A 23,882-nucleotide genomic window follows, 5' to 3' on the forward strand; every position below is an offset into this window, starting at 1 on the left:
ATGCTCTTGCAGCCTATTACTTCATTCAAGCTATAGTTCTGTTCTCTTTAAGGATATACTTATAGGCCAGCCCCAAAATGCTCTCTGCTCTTTGAATTTCTGACTCCCATAAACTCTAAGGGACAATTTGTAATGCCTCCAAATGTAGCACTACTTTCTTAAGCAAGAATTTTTTCCTCTACCCTATCATCCCCCTCATGTAATGATCCTAAATCACTCATTGTCTCAGAGCCTCTAGCATTTCCAGACTCATATGAATTTCTTGAAAGTAGGGACTATTTTTTGGTTCTGTCTTTCAGTTCTTATCCTCTAGCATAATTCCATATACACTAAAGCTTCTTAATCTGTGAGTAGCAACCCCATAAAGGATCAAGTAACTGAAAGTGGGGATCATGAAAAATTTGACATTAAAAGGTAAATATTCCACCAAGATTTAATTCTTTTTTATTAAAGTTTTTTTTTTTATTTTCAAAACATATGCATGGATTATTTTCAACATTCACCCTTGCAAAACTTATTGTTCCAAATTATTTTCCTCCCTTCCTCTGATTCCCTCCTCTAGATGGCAAGTAATCCAATATATATTAAACAGGTGCAATTCTTCTATACATATTTCCATAATTATCAAGCTAGACAAGATCAGATCAAAAAGGAAAAAAATGAGAAAGAAAACAAAATGCAAATGACAACAACAAAAAGAGTAAAAATACTATATTGTGATCCATATTCAGTCCCCATAGTCCTCACTCTGAGTGCAGATGGTTCTCTTCATCCCAAGACCACTGGAACTGCATCAATCATCTCATTGTTGAAAAGAGCCACATCAATCAGGATTAATCATTGTATAATCTTGCTGTTGCCATGTATCATGATCTAGTTCTGCTCACTTCACTTAGCTTTATTCATGTAAGTCTTTCCAGGCCTCTCTGAAATAATCCTGTTGATTGTTTCTTATAGAACAATAATATTCCATAACATTCATATACCATAACTTATTCAGTCATTCTCCAACTAATGGGAAGCCACTCAGTTTCCACTTTCTTGCTACTATAGAAAGGGCTGCCACAAACATTTTTGCACATGTGGGTCCCTTTCCCTCCTTTATGATCTCTTTGGGATATAAACTCAGTAGAAACACTGCTGGATCAAAGGGTATGCACAGTTTGATAGTCCATTGGCCTCCAGAATAGTTGAATCAATTTACAATTCCACCAACAATGTATCGGTGTCCCAGTTTTTCCACATCCCCTCCAACATTTGTCACTATATTTTCCTGTCATCTTAGCCAATCTGAGATGTGTGTAGTGGTACCTCAGAACTATCTTAATTTGCATTCAAGATTTAATTCTTTATGTAAAAATAAACAAGCACATTTACCTCATTGATATGCAAATTTGATTTCATCTTTTAATAAATTGTAAATTTATATGTATATCAAAGGATTATTTTAAAACAAATTTCTTTATGATTTATCAGTAAATGTTTGACTTGTAAACCTATTTTATATACCTGCATAACCAGATCACATAAAAATTTTTTGGGTGAAAAGGAGTCACAAGTGGAAAAATTTTAAGTAGCTTTGGTACATGTGCCTCATCAATGTCTCCTGGATGGGACTGCATAGGTATTCTTGCATCTAAGGCAAATAGCATGAAATACATGTTACGTGAGTGACACAAAACTCCCAGGAGTTTTACCTAAGAGGCAGCTCTAGCTGCCATTCCATACCTTTCTATTTTAACTAATTATCCTTACTAAGTAGACACTAAGTTCTTCTTCAGCTGCTGAAGAATACTTATTAGTATCCTGTTAGGGGTAATGATGCTAGGGATTACATAATCATAAGCTTGCTTGCTATAAAGGTACCATATAAGGAAGAAATTCATATGCGCAAAAATGATTTGTCAAGGTGTAGTGGTGTTAGTTGATTGGTTAGAGAGCTTTACATTGTACTAGTTAAGCACGGACCAAAGAAGGGTGGGGCGGCCATTATGTGGTTCTCTCAGAAATAAACACCTCTCGAGCTTGGCAACTCGTCTCTGTGTTAGTTCTTCCTCGGAAGCCGGTGACGACCGAAGACCCAGAAGATGGGTAAGTAGAGGGCAGATACTCCACTCACGAAGCAGAAACTCCACAGTATCCTTTATATTTCAGCTCTCTAGAACAAAATCTCAGTCACCCAGTTTTACAGTTGTATACTGCACCCAGCTCTTATACTGGCTCCTTGAGAGGATATCCTTGACTAATAGGGGCCTTGACTGCTAGACATTTGGCCTAATATTAATTTGGAAGACTTGATTATGTGATAGACTAATATAGAGGGGGAAATCAACCTTTTCTTGGATATATCAGAATTTCAACTGTTCCTCCAAGGCTAGAAATTATGGTCATGCCAAAGTGGCCTAAATCTATTATTGCTGAATTTTTCACATCATATCTTTTAATTTCTCAATGATATTGATGCTTTTCCTTAAGGTCAAATTGCCTTGCCTTTTGCTTCTTCTTTTAATTATGTTTTTTATTTCAACAACAATGGTAATTAATAATTTGTCACTATTTAATTTTATTGTATTGTTATTATAAGGTACTAGTTTCTAGACAAGACCTAAAATTGGACATTCTTACTGCCCTTGCAACTTTTCACAATATTAATATGTTACAGAATAGGATATGCACACAAGAGAAGATGTATGCACTCTATGGTTTACTATTGCTACAATTATTCACATACACGACACCGGAAGCTCCTGCTCAGTTTTCCCAGAGTCAAACTGGCTCCTGAATTGATAAAGGCTATGATTAAAAGTTACTTGTGGAACTGGGAAGATTCAATAATGAGATCATGTTTACACTAACAGTTGTGCCTGACAAAAGATAAGAAGGAGCCCAAAGAATATTTTGCTAAACATATTTTGCATTTTGTTGAGGGATTTTTTCTCCTAAAAGCTTAAAGTTCTGTCTCTGAAAATTGATAGAAATTCAGGGAGTTGTGGATATTGGCATATGGTAGAGCAGGAACTTTTTTTTTTTTTTTTTTTACTTGGGGCAAAAACAATTGACTGGGGATGGCAGCAGGGCAAAGGGCAATGTAACCATGGAAATAATCCAATTGGGGGAGGAAAGCCTGACCCTCACTCCCTTAGGGGTAGGGAGCAGGGAAAGATAAGCCCATAAAAGGGTACAAGGTAAAGTGATAAGGAGCACCTTAGGGAAGAAACTCATCTTCCTATGGAAAAACTGCGGGTATTTAGAAGTCACCTTATTCCTTCCAACATGAGGAAGATATCTGTCTTTTTCAATCTCACAGTCTGCAAAAGCAAAGCCAGAAATCTTTTTGAAAAGAATACTGTCCCAGTTTTCTATTCTTTGGCACAGATGTGATTGTTGTCAAGACAGATTGTGAAGGACAAGCTAAGATGCTGCAAGAATTATTGCAGTGCTTCCTTAGATATCATGCCCTGAAGACCAAAGTCCTGACCCTTCTTCCTCTTCCCCCTCTCTCTCATTCCCTGTCTCCCTGACCTTGACTCTTGTTATCTGGTAACTTTCATTTAATCAAAAACTTTAGAATATGCTTAGCTTCTCAAAATAGATTATTCTAATGGTAACAATATTTTTCCTAAGTGGTACTACAAACAACAAAAATAATTGTAATCATTAATAGCTGATATTTCTTTGTAGCATTTTAAGGTTTGAAAAGTGCTTTATGTACATCTTACCTTACAGTAATCCCTTGGAAGCATTGTTTCCATTTTTCAGGTGAGGAAACTAAGGCTCAGAGAGATTAATTGATTGTTCCACATAACTGGTAAATGTCAAGGGTGAGATTTGAAGTCAGATTGACAGGGGTGAACTGAAACTGTCCCCTTTGACTTTTGGGGGAAGCAATAGGTGTCCCCTTTGATCTGTAAAAGAAGGGAGATTTGGAGTCTCAGACTCCAAAAAGTCTGGGAAAGCATATGTTCCCAGACAGGTTAAGTGGCTTCATTCAATTGGAGATCTTGTTCAAATCACCCCCCCTTGATTTTTTGGGGGTAGCCCAATTCTCTTCAGGAAATTCCAGGCTCTGGGGGGGAAAAAAGCCTTCAAAATGATTTTATTCAGTTGGAGATCTGAGATTAAGTAGCTTGAAACTCCATGATAAGTATCTAGGCCTAGGGGCACTGACTCTTTTCAACTGGAATCAAGCCTCAGACTGCCAATAAAAAGACAATTTTGAATCCTAAATCTTTGCAAAAGTCCAAAGTAGGATTAGGCTTTGCTTTGACCACACCTTAATTCTCTACCACTAGACCCACATCAAGATCTTTTCTAACTCTAAGTCTACCAGTCTCTCAATCATAGTTCATGGCTCACATTCTCATAGAACTTTAAGGTTGGCAGAGAGCTTTTGTCCAAACAACCCTATGAAATAGGTAGTTCTAATATTATTCTCATTTTACACTGAGGTAATTGAGTTAAGCACCTTGCTCAGTACCACAATGCTTGTAATCGGCAGAGCAAGAATTAAACCTAAAAAAAGTTGCCCCCATTCTCTTCTGTTTAAAAAAATAGCATTAGTGCCTCAATTTTTTGGTATTCATTACATTCATTACATGAATACCCGTAAAGATGATTTTCAGCATTCATTTTTGTAAGACTTTGTGTTCTAAATTTTTCTTCCTCCTTCACCTCCCACATCCTCAAGACAACAAGTAATCTTATAAAGGTTAAATAAGTAGTATCTCCATTGTTATATTTATCCACCATTTTGTGAGTTGTTTTGTTGGGGTTTTGAACGTGTGAAGTAATTGGGTTAAGTGACTTGCCTAGAGCCACATAGCCAATAAATCTTAAATATCTAAGTACAGTTTGGAACTCAGGTCTTCCTAGCTTCTGGGCCAGTGCTCTATTCACTGTATTATCTAGCTATTGTTTTATCTACCATTTTGTTAGGCTGATTAGCTTCTTGTAAATTACCTGATTTTGAAGAAGTCATAAGATTACTCCCTTCCTAAAGTTCACCTGATTTAAGGAAAATCACAAAACTACTCCCTCTCCTTATAAGGGGAGCATCTCCCAATGCCCTCCCTCAATGAGAAACTAGATGCCTCTATCACTATAATCTTCTATTTTTTACTCTTTCTAAATTTCATATTAACTGTGTAGAAGCCAAGTTTTGCCATCCTTGGCTACTGAGAGCCTTGTCTGATTTGTTTTGCAACCATATGCATTGCCAAATAAATCATTGTCTGGAAGTGACTACTTAATTTTTGGTGGGGAGGGGGAGTTCCCACCATAACATGCCTCTACTTCCTCTCTTCTCACTCAGCTCTTTTCATCTGGCTTTCAACCACATCACTTAGCTGAAATTGCTCTTTCCAAAGTTTTGAAGAGGTTTGAGAGGTCAAAGAATTGGAGAAAATATCGAACCTTACATTCTGTTACTCATTTGAGCTGGAACTCCTCAATTCCTAATTGCCAAATTCAATGGTCTTTTCTCAATTTTCACTCTTCGTGACTTTTTTTTTTGGCCACCATTTACACTGTTGACCATTATCCCTTTCTGGTATTCTTCCTTCTTCTCTTAATTTTTATTACATTGTTCTTTTTTTATGATCCTTCTACCTATTTGACAACTCTTTAGTCTCCTTTTTTCTCCTTCTTGGATGTATTTCTGGCCTCTGAACTTTACCAATATAATTCTAATCAAGGTTTCTCACCTTGGAACTTTCCTCAAAGCCTAGGACCTTCTCTCTCTGGCACAAATTTCCACTATATTGGCTCTCTTTCCCCTTGGTGAGTACCTTTATTTTGGGAACTGGGCCCATGTTTCATTCCCCTCCTATAAGTGCTGCTGATTCTTCTGGCTCTTACTACCATACTCCCTATCCCTTTTTCCCCTTCTTTTGATCCTTTCTCCCCTTTTCAGTGCCCTATTATGGCATTTTCCCCATTAGAATCTAAGTTCTTTGAAGATGAGAACTGTTCTTTTTTCTTTTTTGTTTTTCTATCTTCAGAGTTTGGCTCATAGTAAGAACTTGATAAATGCTTGCTGCCCGAATCCCTTCCTTATCCTGCATCCTGCAAGGATATATGCCAAGGATCTTTTTCTTCTTAGCTCTCTTCTCTCTCTCTCTTCTGTCTCTCTGTATCTATCTCTATCCAGCTTTCTGTCTCTGTCTCTCTGTGACCTCATCAACTCTTATATATTCAGTTACCATCTTATGTGGGCGATTCTCAGATTTATATATTTAGTCCTAGCCTCTCTCTCCTAAACTCCAGTTCTTTTTTTTTTTTAATTAATTTTTTTTTTCTCATCTCCAATTCTTCACCAGCAACTTACCTGGCAGACATTTCAAACTGAATATCCAATGAGTATCTCAAACTTAGTATTCATACAGAACTCTTTATCTTTTTATCCCAAACACACTTCTCTTTTGAACTTCCCAGTTACTGTCAAGTATATCACTTATCCTTCTAGTCACCTAGGTTGGCCACCTTGTAGTCATTCTTGATTCCCTCATCCCACACATCCAATCCATTGTTATGTCTTTCCAGTTCTACCACCACCACCTCTCTCACTTTATCTCTTTGTTTCCACTCCCATGGCCACCCACCTCATTCAGCCCTTCTCTTCACTTGCTTTATCTATAGCAGTAGACTCCTAATAAGGTTCCCCAAATCACAATCCCTCCAGATGTCAAATATTCCTCAGCATCTCTTCTGAGTGAGTATTTAACCTGTCCCCACATTAAAACCACATTAAAATATAGTTGGGAAATATTTAACAAAATAAAAACACAAGAAAGTATAGATAACATCATATTTTAAAATTAAGTCAACATGTAGCTGACATCTATGGATTATTGGCCCCTGAATCTATTTGAGTTTAATATCACTGTTCTACATAGTTATCAATGTGATATTCCTAAAGCACAGATTTGATCCTGTCATTTCCCTATTCAATAAATTCCAGTGGCTCCCTTTTGCCTCGAGGATCAAAAATAGACTCTGTTATTCTGACCCCATCTGACCTTCCTACACATTACTCCTTTTCACATAAAGTACAGTCCATTTACAGGTCCTTTTTATTGTTGTTCAGACATTTTTCAGTCATGTCCAATTCTAAATGACTGCATTTGGAGTATTCTTGGCAAAGAAACTGGAGTAATTTGCCATTTCCTTCTCTGCATCATTTTACAGATGAGAAACTGAGGTAAACAGGTTGCACAGCTAGTAAGAATCCAAAGCAGGATTTGAACTTAGGTCTTTCTGATGCTCTTGAGCCATCTTGCTGTCTTTTTATCATGTCCCATTCTTTTTTTTTTTTTTTCCACCATTTATTGGCAATTGAAAGTGCTTAAATAATTGTGTTACGGAGAAGAAAAACGGAAATAGAAGGCAACTGAATAGAAAAGAGGAGAAAGGCTAACATTTTCTGTGAAAGGGATGCAAAAACAAGAATCTGTGTGTAATTCAGTATATCATGTCCCATTCTATCTTTCATCTCTGTGTTCTCTTTGCCCAAACTTTCTCTAGCACTTGCTCCCAATTTTTGACATTTAGCTTCCCTATTTTCCTTCAATATTAAACTCCAATATCATTTTCAATATTAAGTCTTTCTGATTTCAGTTGCTAGCTCTTCTCCTCTTCCATTATATTGTACCTATTTGCATCTAATTTGTATATTCCTAAATATGTTCATATTATCTTCCCCAGTTAGATTATAAGCTTCTTGAGGCAGGAACTTTTTCACTTCTTCTTCATATGTCAAGTCAGGCAGTCAGTCAACAAATATATTAAGTGCTTACAATGTGCCAAGCACTAAGTCCCAGGGCTACAAAGAAAGGCAAACAACAATAACAGAAGCAAAAATCAGTCTCTGCCCTCAAGGAGCATTCACTTCAGTGGAGGAAATAATATGTAAATGTCTAGGTACATAGAAGATATATAGAGAGTAAGGTTGTAGTTTATCCTTCATTTCAAGAGGACCAATGACATAATGGGGTGATGTTTTGACTTGTAAGTTTATTGAATTTAAGTGAAGCAATTGCACGAAGTTGATAGCCTCATTCTCTCTCATTCTCTCTTCCAGTCATCAGAGTCCAGGGCAAGAGAAAAGTCAGGAAGATTGTCTGTGGTCCTAGATACAGTGGATGACCTTGGAATCTTCAATTTCTGACCAAGTTCTAAGTTTTCCTTCATGGCCATTGGAACAAATTGTCTTCATCTGCCCAGTCCAGCAGGGGCAGAGTTCACATGTGTAGGGGATTTTCAAGAGAAACTAGCATCTCCAGTGTAAGGACTTGCTTAACCCTTTTCAGGACTGCTCTTTCACCTTTAATGTCTACCAGGTACTCAACACTCACCTGGGTTTCCAAAAAGCTTTAGTATGCACAGTGGCCACACTCTGTAAAACCAGACTGAGGATAACCTATAGACATAAAACCCATCGATAAATTGAAGAGAGTCTACAAAGTAAGTAAAGATAATCTGAAAGGGGAAGGCAATGGCAGGTAGAGTGGCCTCCTAAAGAAAATGGGATTTGAACTGAGGCTTGGAGGAAGCCAGGGAAATTGAATAGATTTTTGAGATCACAGATCATTCCAGGCATGGAGGACAACTAGTATTAAAGGCAGCAAGGGAACTGAAAGATGAAGTGATATATTCAAAGAAAATATAGATGGATTTTGGAACACATGGAAAAGGGCAAGGTATGAGAAGACTGGAAAGAAAGTAGGAAGCCATAGATTATGAAAAATTTAAAATTCCAAACAGAAGATTTAGATAGTTGATTCTAGAGATAATAGGGAGCCAATGTAATTTACTGATCTCGGGTTTGAGGAAGGGGAAGGTGATATGGTCAGATCCACCTTTAGAAAAATCAGTTTGCAGCTGAGTGAAGATAGATGGATTGGAATGGAGTGGGAGGGAAGGAGAAATAGTGACCAATCAGATGCCTATTGAAATAGTATAGAGCATGTGGTGTTTGTATAAGTAGAGAGAAGAGTTGTTGTTTGTCCTTCATTCTTGAAGAGGATCATGACATCAGGGAGGTGATGCCATGACATGCAAGTGAATTGGATTGAAGTGAGGGAGGGCTGTGCAAAGTCACCTGCCTCACTTTATCCTCCAGAGCCATCTATCTGGGTCCGTGGCAAAATGCAATGGGAGACCTTGGCCTTTTTAAGCTAAGGTCTACAACAGATCTCAGTTTGACCAAGGCCACATACATTCAATGCTTAAGGCTAGATAACAACTGAGTCAAAGAATTTCCTTATTCACCTACTCAAAAAAACAAAACAAAACAAATAAACAACTAAATAAATAAATAAATCTGGAAAAGGACACACATATCTATTTTTCTGTAGAAAAATAGAGAGAAGAATGTATATAAAGAGACATTCTAGGATAGTACAGGGCTTCTTACACTTTTTCTACTCATTGCCCCTTTAAACCTAAGAAATTTTTACCTGACCCCAGATAAATAAGTATATAACATTGATATACAAATCAAACTATTACTGATAATCATAATTTTGGGCTCTCCACATTCAGCTAAAAGATCTCCTATGGAGTTTAAAAAACTTTGCTTGACATATAATAAGCTCTTAAGAGATACTGCATCTTTTTTTTTTCTTTTTCAATAGTCTTTTCTTTCACCTTCTTCCCAGGACCCTGAACAGTGGAAACCTACCCTACTTCCCATGAACTCCTTGTTAATGAGCTTCTGGGGCCTTTTAGCTACATCATATCAAATTTATTGAAGTCAGAGCCCTGAGCACAGGACAGGCAATTGCTATGAGAGCAGCAAGGCACCTTTGACAAGCATTCCCAGTAACTGCTTGGGGGGAATTTCTGAGGTTTGTGATGAGAAAGGACTTAATTACATTCTAGGAAGCAGGCTCAAATCCAATGTCAGGTGGGTGTAACATACCCATAGACTATTATATAATTCTCCAAATGCTAAGCGGATGGGAGCTGCTGCTGCTGCATTTCTGGACTTCTGGTTATTTCCATTCCAGCTGTTTGTTTTGGGTACAGCCCAAGGACACATTTTAGCTTGAGTGATGTGAAAGTGGAAAACATTCCAAATAAAAGCCTTAGGAAAATTGTGTACACACCCAACCCTATAGCCTATTTATTTTGGCTATTTAAAGGATAAAAGCAGTCCAGTTTTCTTGCCCCTGGACTCCAGAGGTACCAAATTCCCCTTCCTGATTCTCAGAAGGAAGTCTTCTGGGAATTTCATTAGTCTATTTGGCATGTGGTTCTCAGTCCTCTCTTCCTTTTTTCCCTCTGCCTAAGAACCTCTATGAACTAGGGAGGCATTTCAGAAACAGCCCAGGATCTTGGGTCTGGATGGGCTGATCAGACCTGATTTCTTAGACATATGGAGCTCCTGATAAGGGAACTTCTACCAAAGCAATTGACTTTTCTCCAAGTTAGCCTTCTAGGATTCCCAGGAGGGCACTCAGAATTTGAATGACTTACTTAGGGCCACACAGCTCATATCCCTTAGAATGCTCCTACAACTTACACTCACATTTGAGGGGTCCCCAGAGGATGGCTACTTCTTTGGATTTTAGGAATAACCTTGTAGATTACTTGCATGACTAACATTACAGCCACAAGTCCCCGCCAATGTACTTCAAATGAAAAATCAGCAAGTAGGACCAATCAGCTTGTAGCAAAGGCATTTAACAAGGTAGCAGAGAAAACCTAATAGTTACTAACTATTCTCATAAAACCAGGACATTCTTTCTCACAAATACATGAAAAGATTGAACTTAAACTGAGAGTACAATGGTGATGAGTCACAAACGTAAGGTTCACAGGTGGTAAAGGCAGCTCACAACATCTGGTATTACAGGGCCCTAGAAATCCTTTTATTTCTTTGTAGAGTTCACATGCAGATCCTTTCGGGTATAATGTCTCTACTGTTTGAGACACTGTATTGAATTACTCAAAACTGCTTCCTTGCTAGAGTTGGTGCCACTCTGTATCCATTTCTATCTAGAATATGTATCTTTGCTCCCTGGTAGATACAACTACAAGTTGAATATTTTTGCTTTAGAGCAATGTGGTAGGAAAAAAAGACAGTTTCTCTCTATTCTTTCATTAAAAATGATTCCTTCTTAAGCTCCACTTCTGGAACAGTTTCTCAAACTTCTTGCAGAGCTAGCAATCTAGCCTCTTATTGGCTCTCAGACTTCTATTCTTGTTTTTAACCAATCACTTTTCTCTTTCTGAGTTCCTGAAGTGTTTTAGTTTCATAAAAGCATGGCTTCAATTTTGCAGTTATTTAGCATCTTATTGTCACATTAAAACCTGTGACTAAATTCTATAACTACACACCTACTGAGTTGGAGGTGTGGAGAAAATGCCTACCTCCTATGTTCTCCTCATCAAACTTTTGCTGTCCCTAGAAAGTCAGCCAGAGTGTTTTTGTCAGAAGTCTATAATCTCAAAATCTGGATGTTTCTCTAGTGACTTGGGGAGGATTAAATACTTTCTTTTTTATATTTTCCCTGCTATCATATAACAAAGACTTTCAGAGAAATTCATGTTCACAAAAAAATCCAGAAAATAACAATTCTCCCACAAGGATACAGGGCTACATATAGTACACAATTTTGAAGATTACCTTCATTTCCAAATTCATGATTATACAATGTTAATAAGGAATCATCATTTTACATAATTCTGTTAAGTACTATTAACCTTGGTGCTTAAAAAGGTCTTCTCCCAACCAAAAATAATAAAAGAAAAGAAAAAAAGAGAATCAAGATTATCCCCTGGTTTATACACAACTTCCAGAATACATTGACTCTATATATATTAGGGACTTGGGGTCAGCTGGAATTCATCTTATCACGCTTTATGTAGTGACAAAATTAGTTTAGTCTTGATACTTACATAACTACACTGACCTGTGTTGGTCCAAAGAGGGAGTGTTTCCCTCTCTCTCTCTCTCCTCCCCTCTCAGAGAATTCCAAGTTTTATACTCTGAGTTCCAAGTAAGAAAACTGAATCAATCCTGAGCAAGGTGAAACTTGTTTTATATCCCTTCAATATGTAAATATAAGCTTCAGAGTTTCTTCAGGATTCTAAGAAGAGTTTCTAAGAAGGAGGTTCTAAGAAGGAGACTCTCCAATAGGTCTCTGTATATGCATAGTGCAAGCTAATATATTCTGGACAAAATTCCCATATTAATAATGAAGAATTGCATACAAGAATTCCATAAAGGGTAGCAGCAGAGAACTACAAGACTTAAAAGGAGGCAGACTAGTTATGTGCCAAGAGTAAGGGAAAACCAGGAGACTATCTATGGGCTCAATCAATGTCCATGTTGTATTGAGAGATCTAGAAGAAGGCACCCAACATGTTATTTGCCTCCCTCCCCTGAACTCTTTGGAGCATTTTGTTTTATTGTTTCTTGATATCTCATGAAGTTATTAACTTCTACTTGCCCAATTCTAATTTGTAAGGAATTCTTTTATTTTTTTAAAAAAATGAATTGTTTTTAGTGAATTTTAAAAATAAATTCTTTTCTAATTGTTTTATTCAATGAACTTCTGTACTTCTTTTCATTTGGTTAGAGACCTTATGTTGAATTTTTAAAAATAGTTTTTATTTACCAGATATATGCATGGGGTAATTTTACAATATTGACAATTGCCAAACCTTTTGTTCTAATTTTCCCCCTCTTTCCCTACCCCCCAGATGGCAGGTTGACCAATATATGTTCAATATGTTAAAGTATAAATTAAATGCAATATATATATATATATATATATATATATATATATATATATATATATATATATATATATATATATATACATGACCAAACAGTTGTTTTGCTGTCCAAAAAGAATCGGACTTTGAAATAGTGTACAATTAGCCTGTGAAGGAAATCCAAAATGCAGGTGGACAAAATTAGAGGGATTGGGAATTCTATGTAGTGGTTCATAGTCATCTCCCAGAGTTCTTTTGCTGGCTGTAGCTGGTTTAGTTCATTACTGTTCTATTGGAACTGATTTGGTTCGTCTCATTGTTGAAAATGGCCACATCCATCAGAAATGATCATCATATAGTATTGTTGTTGAAGTGTACAACGATCTCTTGGTCCTACTCATTTCACTCAGCATCAGTTCATGTAAGTCTCTCCAGGCCTTTCTGAAATCATTCTGTTGGTCATTTCTTACAGAACAATAATATTCCATAATATTCATACACCACAATTTATTCAGCCATTCTCCAATTGATGGGCATCAACTTAGTTTCCAGTTTCTGGCCCCTATAAAGAGGGCTGCCACAAACATTCTTGCACATACAGGTCCCTTTCCCTTCTTAAGATATTTGGGATATAAGCCCAGTAGTAACACTGCTAGGTCAAAGGCTATGCACAGTTTGATAACTTTTTGAGCATAGTTTCAAATTGCTCTCCAGAATGGCTGGATGTATTCACAACTCCACCAACAATGTATCAGTGTCCCTGTTTTCCCACATCCCCTCCAACATTCTGCATTTTCTTTCCCTGTCATTCTAGCCAATCTGACAGGTGTGTAGTGGTATCTCAAAGTTGTCTTAATTTGCATTTCTCTGATAAATAATGACTTGGAGCATCTTTTTATATGGCTAGAAATAGTTTCGATTTCTTCATCTGAGAATTGTCTGTTCATATCCTTTGACCATTTATCAATTGGAGAATGGCTTGATTTCTTATAAATCAGAGTCAATTCTCTACATATTTTGGAAATGAGGCCTTTATTGGAACCTTTGACTGTAAAAATGTTTTCCCAGTTTATTGTTCCCCTTCTAATATTATCTGCATTAGTTTTGTTTGTACAAAAACTTTTCAATTAGATATTATCAAAGTTTTCTACTTTGTGATCAATAATGATCTCTAGTTCTTCTTTGTACATAAATTCATTCCTCTTCCACTTGTCTGAGAGGTAAACTATCCTATGTTCCTCTAATTCATTTATAATCTCATTCTTTATGCCTAGGTCATGAATCCATTTTGACCTGACCTTGGTATACAGTGTTAAGTGTGGGGTCAATGCCTAGTTTCTGCCATATTAATGTCTAATTTTCCCAGAAATTTTTGTCAAACATTGAGTTCTATCCCAAAAGCTGAGGTCCTTGGGTTTGTCAAACACTAGATTATTAAAGTTATTAATTATTTTGTTCTATGGACCTAATCTATTCCATCGATCAACTAGTCTATTTCTTAGCCAATACTAAATGGTTTTGGTAACCGCTGCTTTATAATATAATTTTAGATCTGGTACACCTAGGCCACCTTCATTTGATTTTTTTTTTCATTAATTCCCTTGAAATTCTTGACCTTTTGTTTGTTGAACTTTGTTGTTATTTTTTTCTAGGTCATTAAAATAGTTTTTTGGGAGTCTGATTGGTAGAGCGCTAAATAAATAGATTAGTTTAGGTAGTATTGTCATCTTTATTATATTTGTTTGCCCTATCCAAGAGCATTTAATATTTTTCAAATTGGTTAGATAAGACAATTTGTATGAAAAATGTTTTGTAGTTTTGCTCATATAGTTTCTGATTTTCCCTTGGCAGATAGATTCCTAAATATTTTATACTAGCAGTAGTTACTTTAAATGGAATTTCTCTTAGTAATTCTAACTATTGGATTTTGTTAGTGACATATAAGAATGCTAATGATTTATGTGGGTTTATTTTGTATCCTTCAACTTTGCTGAAGGTGTGGATTATTTCTAATAGCTTTTTACTAGAATCTTTGAGGTTCTCTAAGTATACCATCATATCATCAGCAAAGAGTGATAATTTGGTTTCCTCATTACTTACTCTAATTCCTTTAATCTCTTTCTCCACTCTTATTGCCAAAGCTAGCATTTCTAATACAATATTGAATAGTAATGGTGATAGTGGGCAACCTTGTATCACCCCTGATCTTAATGGGAACGGTTGCAGTTTATCACCATTACATATGATGCTTACTGATGGTTTTTAATAGATGCTACTGATTATTTTAAGGAAAAGTCAATTTATTCCTATACTCTCAAGTGTTTTAATAGAAATGGATATTGGATTTTATCAAATGCTTTTTCTGCATCTATTGAGGTGATCATATGATTTTTGTTAATTTGGTTATTAATATGGCCAATTATACTGATAGTTTTCCTAATATTGAACCAGCTCTGTGTTCCTGGTATAAATCTTGATCATGATGTATTATCCTGGGGATGATTTTCTGTAGTCTTTTTGCTAATATCTTATTTAAGATTTTAGCATCAATATTCATTAGGGAGATTGGTCTATAGTTTTCTTTCTCTGTTTTCGGCCTACCTGATTTGGGTATCAGTACCTTGTCTGTGTTATAAAAGGAATTTGGTAGGACTCCTTCATTCCCTAGTTTTTCAAATAGTTTATATAACATTGGAGCTAATTGTTCTTTGAATGTTTGGTAGAATTCACATGTAAATCCATCTGGTCCTGGAGATTTTTTCTTAGGGAGTTGATTAATAGCTTGTTCTATTTCTTTTTCTGAAATGGGACTATTTAAGAAATTTACTTCCTCCTTTGTTAATCTGGGAAGCCTATATTTTTGGAGGTAGTCATCCATTTCACTTAGGTTATCAAATTTATTAGCATAAAGTTGGGCAAAGTTATTATTTCTCTAATTTCCTCTTCATTGATGGAAAGTTCCCCCTTTTCATTTTGAAGACTAACAATTTGATTTTCCTCTCTCTTTTTCCTAATCAAATTTACCAAAAGTTATCTATTTTATTGTTTTTTTTTCATAAAACTAACTCTTAGTTTTATTTATTAGTTCAATAGTGTTTTTTTTTTTACTTTCAATATTATTAATTTCTCTTTTTAATTTTAGAATTTCAAGTTTATTACTTGATTGGGAGGGGTTTAATTTGGTCTTTTTCTAGCTTTTTAAGTTGTAAGCCCAATTCATTGATCTTCTCTTTCTCTATTTTCTTCAAGTAAGCCTCTAAAGATATAAAATTTCCCCTTATTATCACTTTAGCCGCATCCCACGTATTTTGGTATGATGTCTCACCATTGTCATTATCTTGAGTGAAATTATTAATTGTTTCTATAATTTGCTCTTTCACCCAGTCATTCTTTAAGATGAGATTATTCAGTTTCCAATTACTTTTTGGTCTATTTACCCCTAACTTTTTACTGAATATAGCCTTTATTGCATTGTGGTCTGAGAAGAAGGCATTTATTATTTCTGCCTTCCTACATTTAATTTTGAGATCTTTATGTCCTAATAGATGGTCAATTTTTGTATAGGTTCCATGAACGGCTGAGAAGAAAGTATACTTCTTTCTGTCACCGTTCAGTTTTCTCCAAAGATCTATCATATCTAATTTTCCTAATATCCTATTTACCTCTTTAATTTATTTCTTATTTGTTTTGTGGTTTGATTTATCTAATTCTGAGAGTGCAAGGTTGAGATTTCCCACTATTATAGTTTTCTTGTCTATTTCTTCTTGCAACTCTCTTAACTTCTCCCTTAGGAAGTTAGATGCTGTACCACTTAGTGATTATATATATTTAGTATTGATATTGCTTCATTGTCTATGCTATTCTTTAGAAAGATATAGTTTCCTTCCTTATCTCTTTTGATTAGGTCAATTTTTGCTTTTGCTTGATCTGAGATAAGAATGGGCACCCCTGCTTTTTTTTTACTTCACTTGAAGAATAAAATATTCTGCTCCAGCCTTTTACCTTTACTCTGTATATATCTCCCTGTTTTAAATGTGTTTCCTGTAAACAATATATTGTAGGGTTCTGACTTTTGATCCAGTCTGTTATCCGTCTCCACTTAATGGGAGAGTTCATCCCATTCACATTTACAGTTAAAATTACTAATTCTGTATTTCCTGCCATCATATTATCCCCAGATTATGCTTTTTTCCTTGTCCCCCCCTGAACCCCTTCCCCAGTATTAAACTTATAAGTCTCACTTGCATCACGCAGCTCTCCCTCTTTATTATCCCTCCCTTCTCCCTTTAAATCCCTTTCCCTTTCTTGTACTCTTCCCTTATTACTCTTTTCCTTTTCCCCTTTCCTCTCCCCCTTTTTAATGAGGTGAGAGAGAATTTTCTGTAAAACCAATATATCAATTAATTTTCTTTTTGAGCCAATTCTGATGAAAGTAAGGGTCACACAATGTTCCTCCCCCTCTCTAACTTCCCTCAGATATGATAGGTTTTCTTTGCCTCTTTGTGGGGTGTAGTTTCCCTCTTTTTATCTCCCTTTTTCCCTTTTTCTGACACTATCCCCTTTCCATTTCCACTTCCTTTTTTTTTTTTTTTTTGGGGGGGGGGTTATATTAGTAAAATCAAATTATACATGTGGACTTTATGTGTATCCACAACAGAAATACTGTTCTCAAGAGTTTTACCTTTTTCTGCTTCTCTTGAGTCCTGTGATTGGAGATCAAATTTTTTGTTTAGATCTGTTTGTTTGTTTTTTTCCTTAGAAACAAATGGAATTCATCTGTTTCATTAAATGTCCATCTTCTTCCATGGAAGAAAATGCTAAACTTAGCTGGGTAGTTTATTATTGGATGCATTCCAAGTCCTTTTGCCTTTCAGAATATCAGATTCCACGCCCTTCGATGCTTTAATGTAGAGGCAGCCAGATCTTGAGTGACCCTTATTGTGGCACCTTGGTATTTGAATTGTTTTTTCCTGGCTGCTTGTAATAATTTTTCCTTGGTCTGATAGTTATGAAATTTGGCCACAATGTTCTGTGGAATATTTTTTTAAGGGTCTTTTTCAGAAAGTGTTTGATGAATTCTTTCAATGTCTATTTTACCTTCTGGTCCTATTACCTCTGGGCAGTTCTCTTTGATGATTTCCTGTAAAATAGTATCTAGGCTCTTTTTTTCATCATAATTTTCAGGAAGTTCAATAATCCTCAGATTATCTCTCCTAGATCTATTTTCCAGGTCTGTTGTTTTGCCAAGTAGATATTTGACATTTTTCTCCAGATTTTCAGTTTTTTTTTGGTTTTGTTTGATTGATTCTTGGTGTCTCAATGAATCATTCATTTCTATTTGTTCAGTTCTGATTTTTAATGAGTTATTTTCTTCATTAGCTTTTTTTTTTAAACTTCTTTTTGTATATGTCCAATTGAGTTTTTAAATGAGTTGTTTTGCTCTATGGAATTTTTTTCCATTTCACTAAATTTGTTTTTTAGTGAGTTATTTTCTTTTTCCAATTCACAAATCCTACTTTCTTGGGAATTCTTTATCTTTTCCAATTCACAGATCCTACTTTCCTGTGATTTCTTCCGTTTTCCACTAATTCTGTTTCCATGCACTTCCTGTGAATTCTTTACCTTTTCCAATTCACATTTCAGGAGATTGTTACTCTCTTGCATAGCTTCTCTTTCCTTTCCCCATTTTTCTTCTAACTCTCTTTTGAGATTTTTAATAGTCTCTTCTAAGAGAGTGTTATTTGGGGTATTGTCTGGAGGCTGTTTGCTATTAATCTCCTGGGGTTGGAAACTTGATCTCTTTCTGAATAGAAGCTATCAATCATTTCTTTCATTTTTTTACTCATTTTTTTTAAAGCCTTCAGGGTCTGCCTTCGGGGCAAGGAGATTATCAGCTTCCTCTGCAGAGCAAGGAGGGTATATGGATAGAACTGTCCTCTCAATGGGTTTTAAGGAACTGCTGAGGTGTGGGAGGGCTCTGGAAAGAGCTCCACAGAGAAGTGAGTAGGCCTGGGTAAGAAGGGCCAGGCTGTGTAAGAGCCCTGCCAGAAGCCCTGCTGTGAGGATTAGTGACTGCCTTGGAGCTAGAGGTTAAGCAGCAAAAGTATCACTTCCCCCTCCCCACAAATACCCACTTTGAGTATTAGCAGTTGCCCTATCCCTCACTGCACTAGAAGTGTCTCTGCCTGAGGAATGCAGTTTCCACTACCCCAGGCTGAGCCCCTCATTGTGTAGATGAGAGGCTGCCTGGGGCTGTGCTCCTGCTGTGCAGGTTTGTGACTGCCCCCCAACAAGAGCCCCTACCTACAGAGTGCCTGAAGAGCTGTGTTATGGTCTGCACTGAGTCACTTTCGGTCCTGGGTGGGTGCAGTCAGATCTTCTCAGCCTCTGGCATCTCTCAGTGTACCCTCTACCTGAGGCTCTGGTTTCTCTGCTGGGCCACTGCTCTGTGACCAAAGCAAAGCAGTCAGGCTATGGCAGAGAGCTCTATGTAAACCTTCAACTGCAGAGGCCACTCTGCTCCCAATTCTATCCCTGCTTTGCACAGGTCTGCTCAGGTCAAACCTTTTTTGGTGATATTCCAGATTATCTTTGGCTGGTGAGTTTTTATACTTCTAATCTTCATGAAATTTACCAGTATAGTGCGATATTTGAGGCTGATTTTAAAAATTGGTAATGAGGGTGAGAGGAGCTCAGATTCTCACGTGTGCATTCTCCGCCATCTTGGCTCACATTGAATTTTTTAATATCTTTTGTCATTGGGTCAATTTTGCTTTATAAGGGAGTTGTTCTCTTCAGTGAACTTTTGTTATCTATTTTACCATTTGGCCTTTTTTGTTTTTGTTTTTTCATGTGTTATTTCTTTTTTAAATAACTTTATTTTCAGCAAGCAATTGAACTTTTTCTTTTTCTTTTTTTGCTGAGGCAATTGGAGTTAAGTGATTTGTCTAGGGTCACACAACTAGAAAGTATTAAGTGTCTGAGACTGGATTTGAATTCAAGCCCTCCTGACTTCAAAGCTGGTGCTCTATGCACTGTACCACCTTGTTCTCTTGTGTGTGTGTGTGTGTGTGTGTGTATGTTTTATAATCTGTTGATTCTTTTCATGATTTTCTTATATCACCATCATTTCTTTTCCCAAATTTTCTTCTACCTCTCTTATTTGATTTAAAAAAATTTGGGGGGGAGACCAATTTACATTTTTCTTTAAGGCTTTGATGCTGTTTTGAAATTGTTGTCTTCTTCCAAGTTTGTATTTTGATCTTCCCTGTCACCTTAGTGACTTCCTATGGCCAGGTTCTTTTTTGTTATTGTATGCTCATTTTCCAACCTATTTCTTTGACTTTTAATTTTATGTTAAAGTTGGACTCTGCCCCCATGTTGGAGGAGGCACTGTCCCAAGCTTCAGGTTTTTCATACTGCTATTTTCAAAGCTAGGTTTGGGTCTGTAAGTTCTTCCAAGTTGGTATAAACTAAAGAGAGGTGTGGCCTTTGCTCTCTTTGTTTCTATGCTAGTCTATGAGCAATCACAAGCACTTTTATGTCTTGGAACTATGTCCTCATTCCTGCCAGTATTCTTCATCCTGAGATTGAAATCTAGAACCAGATATGAGTAAGGCAACAGAACCTTGCTCCCAGTACTAGTAAAAGATCCCTGTAATCTTCTGATCAGTTGTTTAACCCCTTTACTATCTATAAGCAGAGAGTTTCAAAAGCCTCTGTTGCCTCCCTCCTCCTCCCCTCCTCTTCCCCCCCCCCCCAGGCCTGCTTCTAGCTTGCCTGGGCTCAGGTTATGCTGAATTTTACTCCATTCTCACCTCAGTGAAACAGATCTTTCTTGACAATCTTCTAAGAGGTCTTGAACTGGAAAACTGTTTTACCCTATCCTTTTGTTGGTACTACTTCTCCAGAATTCATTTTGAGGCATTGTTTTAATGTTGATGGGGGAGGGGGAAAGTGGGGAAGCTCAAGCAAATACATGTCTTTGTCAACTGAATAATGTCTATGGGGGTTTGGGGAAAGAGTTACATAGTATAAAAAAATCATGGATTAGTTTTTACTTGTACTGCTAGAGAGTATACCCACATTGACAAGATATATTGAAAAAAAAAATCAAAGAAATACATACACGCAGATAGAATGTAAGATACTTGATGTTAGGGATTTCTGAATTTTTGCCTTTTTATTCCTAGTGTCCTCATTCATCATTCTGGGAACCAATACCTATGAAGATGCAACCTGGCAACTGTTCCTGTAGATCTATAGCCACAATAACTGAAGACCCCCCAAAAGAGAGTTCTTTTTACCAAAGTCCTCAGTATTACCATATAATTCAATATCAGAAACTGATATTTTAATCAGTGGAAATGGCATCAGAAGCATTACTATCTGCTTTGCTTCTTTGCCTTATGGACCATGGGATCATTCTAACATCAGAATGTCAGTTAAGTAGTATTTTTTTCTTTTTCTTTTTTTTAAACTCATTTTTAAAATTAAAGGTTTTTAATTTTCAAAAGATATGCCTGGATAAATTTTCATCATTAACCTTTGCAAAACCTTGTGATTCAATTTTCCCCCCTTCTCCCCAAACTCTCCCCTAGATAGCAAGCAATCTAATATATGTTAAACATGGTAAAAATATGTGTTAAATCCAATATATGTATATATATTAAATATTATTTATTAATGCTGACTATATGCTAGGAATTATCCTAAGTTCTGGGACTACAAAGAAAGGCCAAAAAAAAAAAAATTCTTGCTTTCAAAGAGCTCACAGCCTAATGCGGGAGGCCATGCTAAAAATTGCATACAAACAAGGTATATAAAGAATAAATTGGGGTAGTCTTAGAATGAGTGGGATAGGTTTCTTATAGAAGTAGAGCTTTAACTGACCTTTGGAAGAGCCAGAAAATCCAGAAGGCAGAAAAGAAGAGGAAGAGAGTTTCAGACATAGGGGACAGGCAGTGAAAATGCCTCAAGCCTAAAGATGGAATTTTTCATTCAAAAAAACAGTAGTAAGGAGGGCAATGTCACAGGATCCCAGAGTACATAGAAGGTAGAGTAGGTAAAATATTAGAAAACTAGAAATTTTGTAAGGGGCCAGGTTATGATGAGTTTAAAAATCAAATGGGATTTTGTGTTCTTCTTGGAAGTAATAAATAGTCACTAGTTTATTGAACAAGGAGGTGATATAGTCAAATTTGCATTTTAGGAAGATAAATTTGACAGCTAAGTGGAAAATAGATTGAAAAGAGGAGAGATTAAGGCTAGAAGATCAATTAGCAGGTTATTGCAATGGGTCAAATGTGAAGTTATAAGGGTCTTTATCAGGGTGGTGGCAGTGTCAGAGGAAAGGAAGGAGAAATGTTACAAATAGGAAATGACAGGGTTTGACCATTGATTGGAATGAGAGAAGGTGAGGAGTTGAAGAAGACATTCAAGTTGCAAACCTGGGTGAATGGGAAAATGGTGGTACCATTGTGTAAAGGGCTGAAACTCTTGAGTTTGCACTGAGGTCAGACAACCGATTGGACAATACTCTATAAGAATATGCTTAGAAAATGGCCCTTTCCACTATTCTGTGCTGGCCCAATCATTTGGTGTATACAGAGAATTGTGGGAGGGAGTGGGAGGTGCAGTAAGACTAGCCAGGGTCACTTCTGGGAAGGAAATGAAGAGGAGAAGTCGCGGAGATCCTGCATGTCCATTCCCTTCACTTCTACTGCTAAAGACCAAGAATAAAGACCAAGGACTTTTGCTTATCCTGACTCCTGCTGATTCTAAGGTATCCAGGGTGCTAATGTTGTCATCATACCTTTGACCATTGTGCATTTTCAGTTTGAGATGTCTATGGAACATCTAATCCAAGATGGATTTATAAGTCTAGTGATGTGAGACTGGAGGTTAGAAGAGATGCTTGGATTGGATAAGTAGATCTAAGGGTCATCTGCATAGAGAGAGAAAGGAAAGCACCCAGGATAGTGCCTTGGGTGACTCTAATTATTAGTGGGCATAATGTGGATAAAGATCCAACAGAGGAGACAGAGAAGGACAGGTCAGATAGGTAAGAGAAGAATGGTATCCTGAAAACTAGAGTAGAAACTACCAGTAGCTGCAGAGAGGCCAAGAAGGATGGAATTTTTTTTAAAAAGTCATTAGATTTGGCAATTAAGATATGATTAGTGACTTTGGAGAGAACAGTTTCAGAATGCAAGTTTCTTGAGAACAGGGACTATCATTATTAAACTATTTTTTATTCTTACTTCTTAATACTATGCTGTGTACATAGTGAATAGTGCTTTACAAAATCATTCATTTTCAGGGCATTGAACATTGTATGCTCTTAATATATTTTTGATGAATTGAATGTATTCTACATCTGAACAACTTGGCTTGGAGTAAAAATTTTGCTAGGATCTTGGCAAGGAGAGAAATGCTTCTGCTGTCTTATTAAAGTAGACTATTCACTTCAAAGATCTAGACTCAACCTGACTGTTAGGTCTCTGATAAATGCACATTTCCCGTAGCTCTACATAAGCTATTTTTGGGTGACTAAGCTGTGAGAAATGTTAGCTCAGCTGATATTCTCAACCACAGAAAAATACAAAGCAACTATGCTTTGGTTAAAAGTTGTGTCACAACTTTACATGAAAAGAGATGGACAAGTCAGGAGGATTCCCAGTATTAGAAGACATGTGATTGTGGGTACTTCAGCAAGAAACCCACTTCAGCATTTTTTATTTAAGATCATAGCATTTTTGATCAAGGACACTCAAAAAAAATTTTGTGAAGGATTTCCAGAAACCACTTATTCTATTTCCCACGCCCTAGTCCTAAGTGTGAGATTGACTAGAAATGAGATGAAATGACACTTCAACTGCAAAGAAGTTTCTTGTCAATTTTCTTCCAACCAAATAGAGAAAAAGTAGATAAAACCCATCACTGGATGGTTCTTAAAATTTTTTTCCCAAGGTTTATTTCATCCAAGGGAATATCTGTTAATACCTCACAACACATAATAATAATAGCTATCATTTACATAGCACCTATTATATTATCTCATTTTCTTTATCATCACAATCCTGGGAAGTAAGGTGCTATTATTATTCCTATTTTACAACTGAAAAAACTGAATCAGACTGAGGTGAATTGACTTGCCA

The 23,882-nt window shown here is 36.5% G+C and overlaps 1 protein-coding gene across 1 annotated transcript in view; it reads left to right on the plus strand.

Moving 5' to 3' along the window:
- The first annotated feature begins 1,992 nt into the window (after positions 1–1,992).
- SPHK1 (sphingosine kinase 1) overlaps positions 1,993–23,882 on the plus strand; it is a 57,235-nt gene continuing 35,345 nt past the window's right edge. The window contains exon 1 of the mRNA XM_074260813.1: positions 1,993–2,091. Within this exon, the coding sequence (XP_074116914.1) occupies positions 2,088–2,091 (4 nt within the window). The 5' untranslated portion in view covers positions 1,993–2,087. The remainder of the gene's footprint in view (positions 2,092–23,882) is intronic.

Source organism: Sminthopsis crassicaudata, chromosome 4 (genome assembly GCF_048593235.1).
Source record: "Sminthopsis crassicaudata isolate SCR6 chromosome 4, ASM4859323v1, whole genome shotgun sequence".
Lineage (NCBI taxonomy): Eukaryota > Metazoa > Chordata > Mammalia > Dasyuromorphia > Dasyuridae > Sminthopsis > Sminthopsis crassicaudata.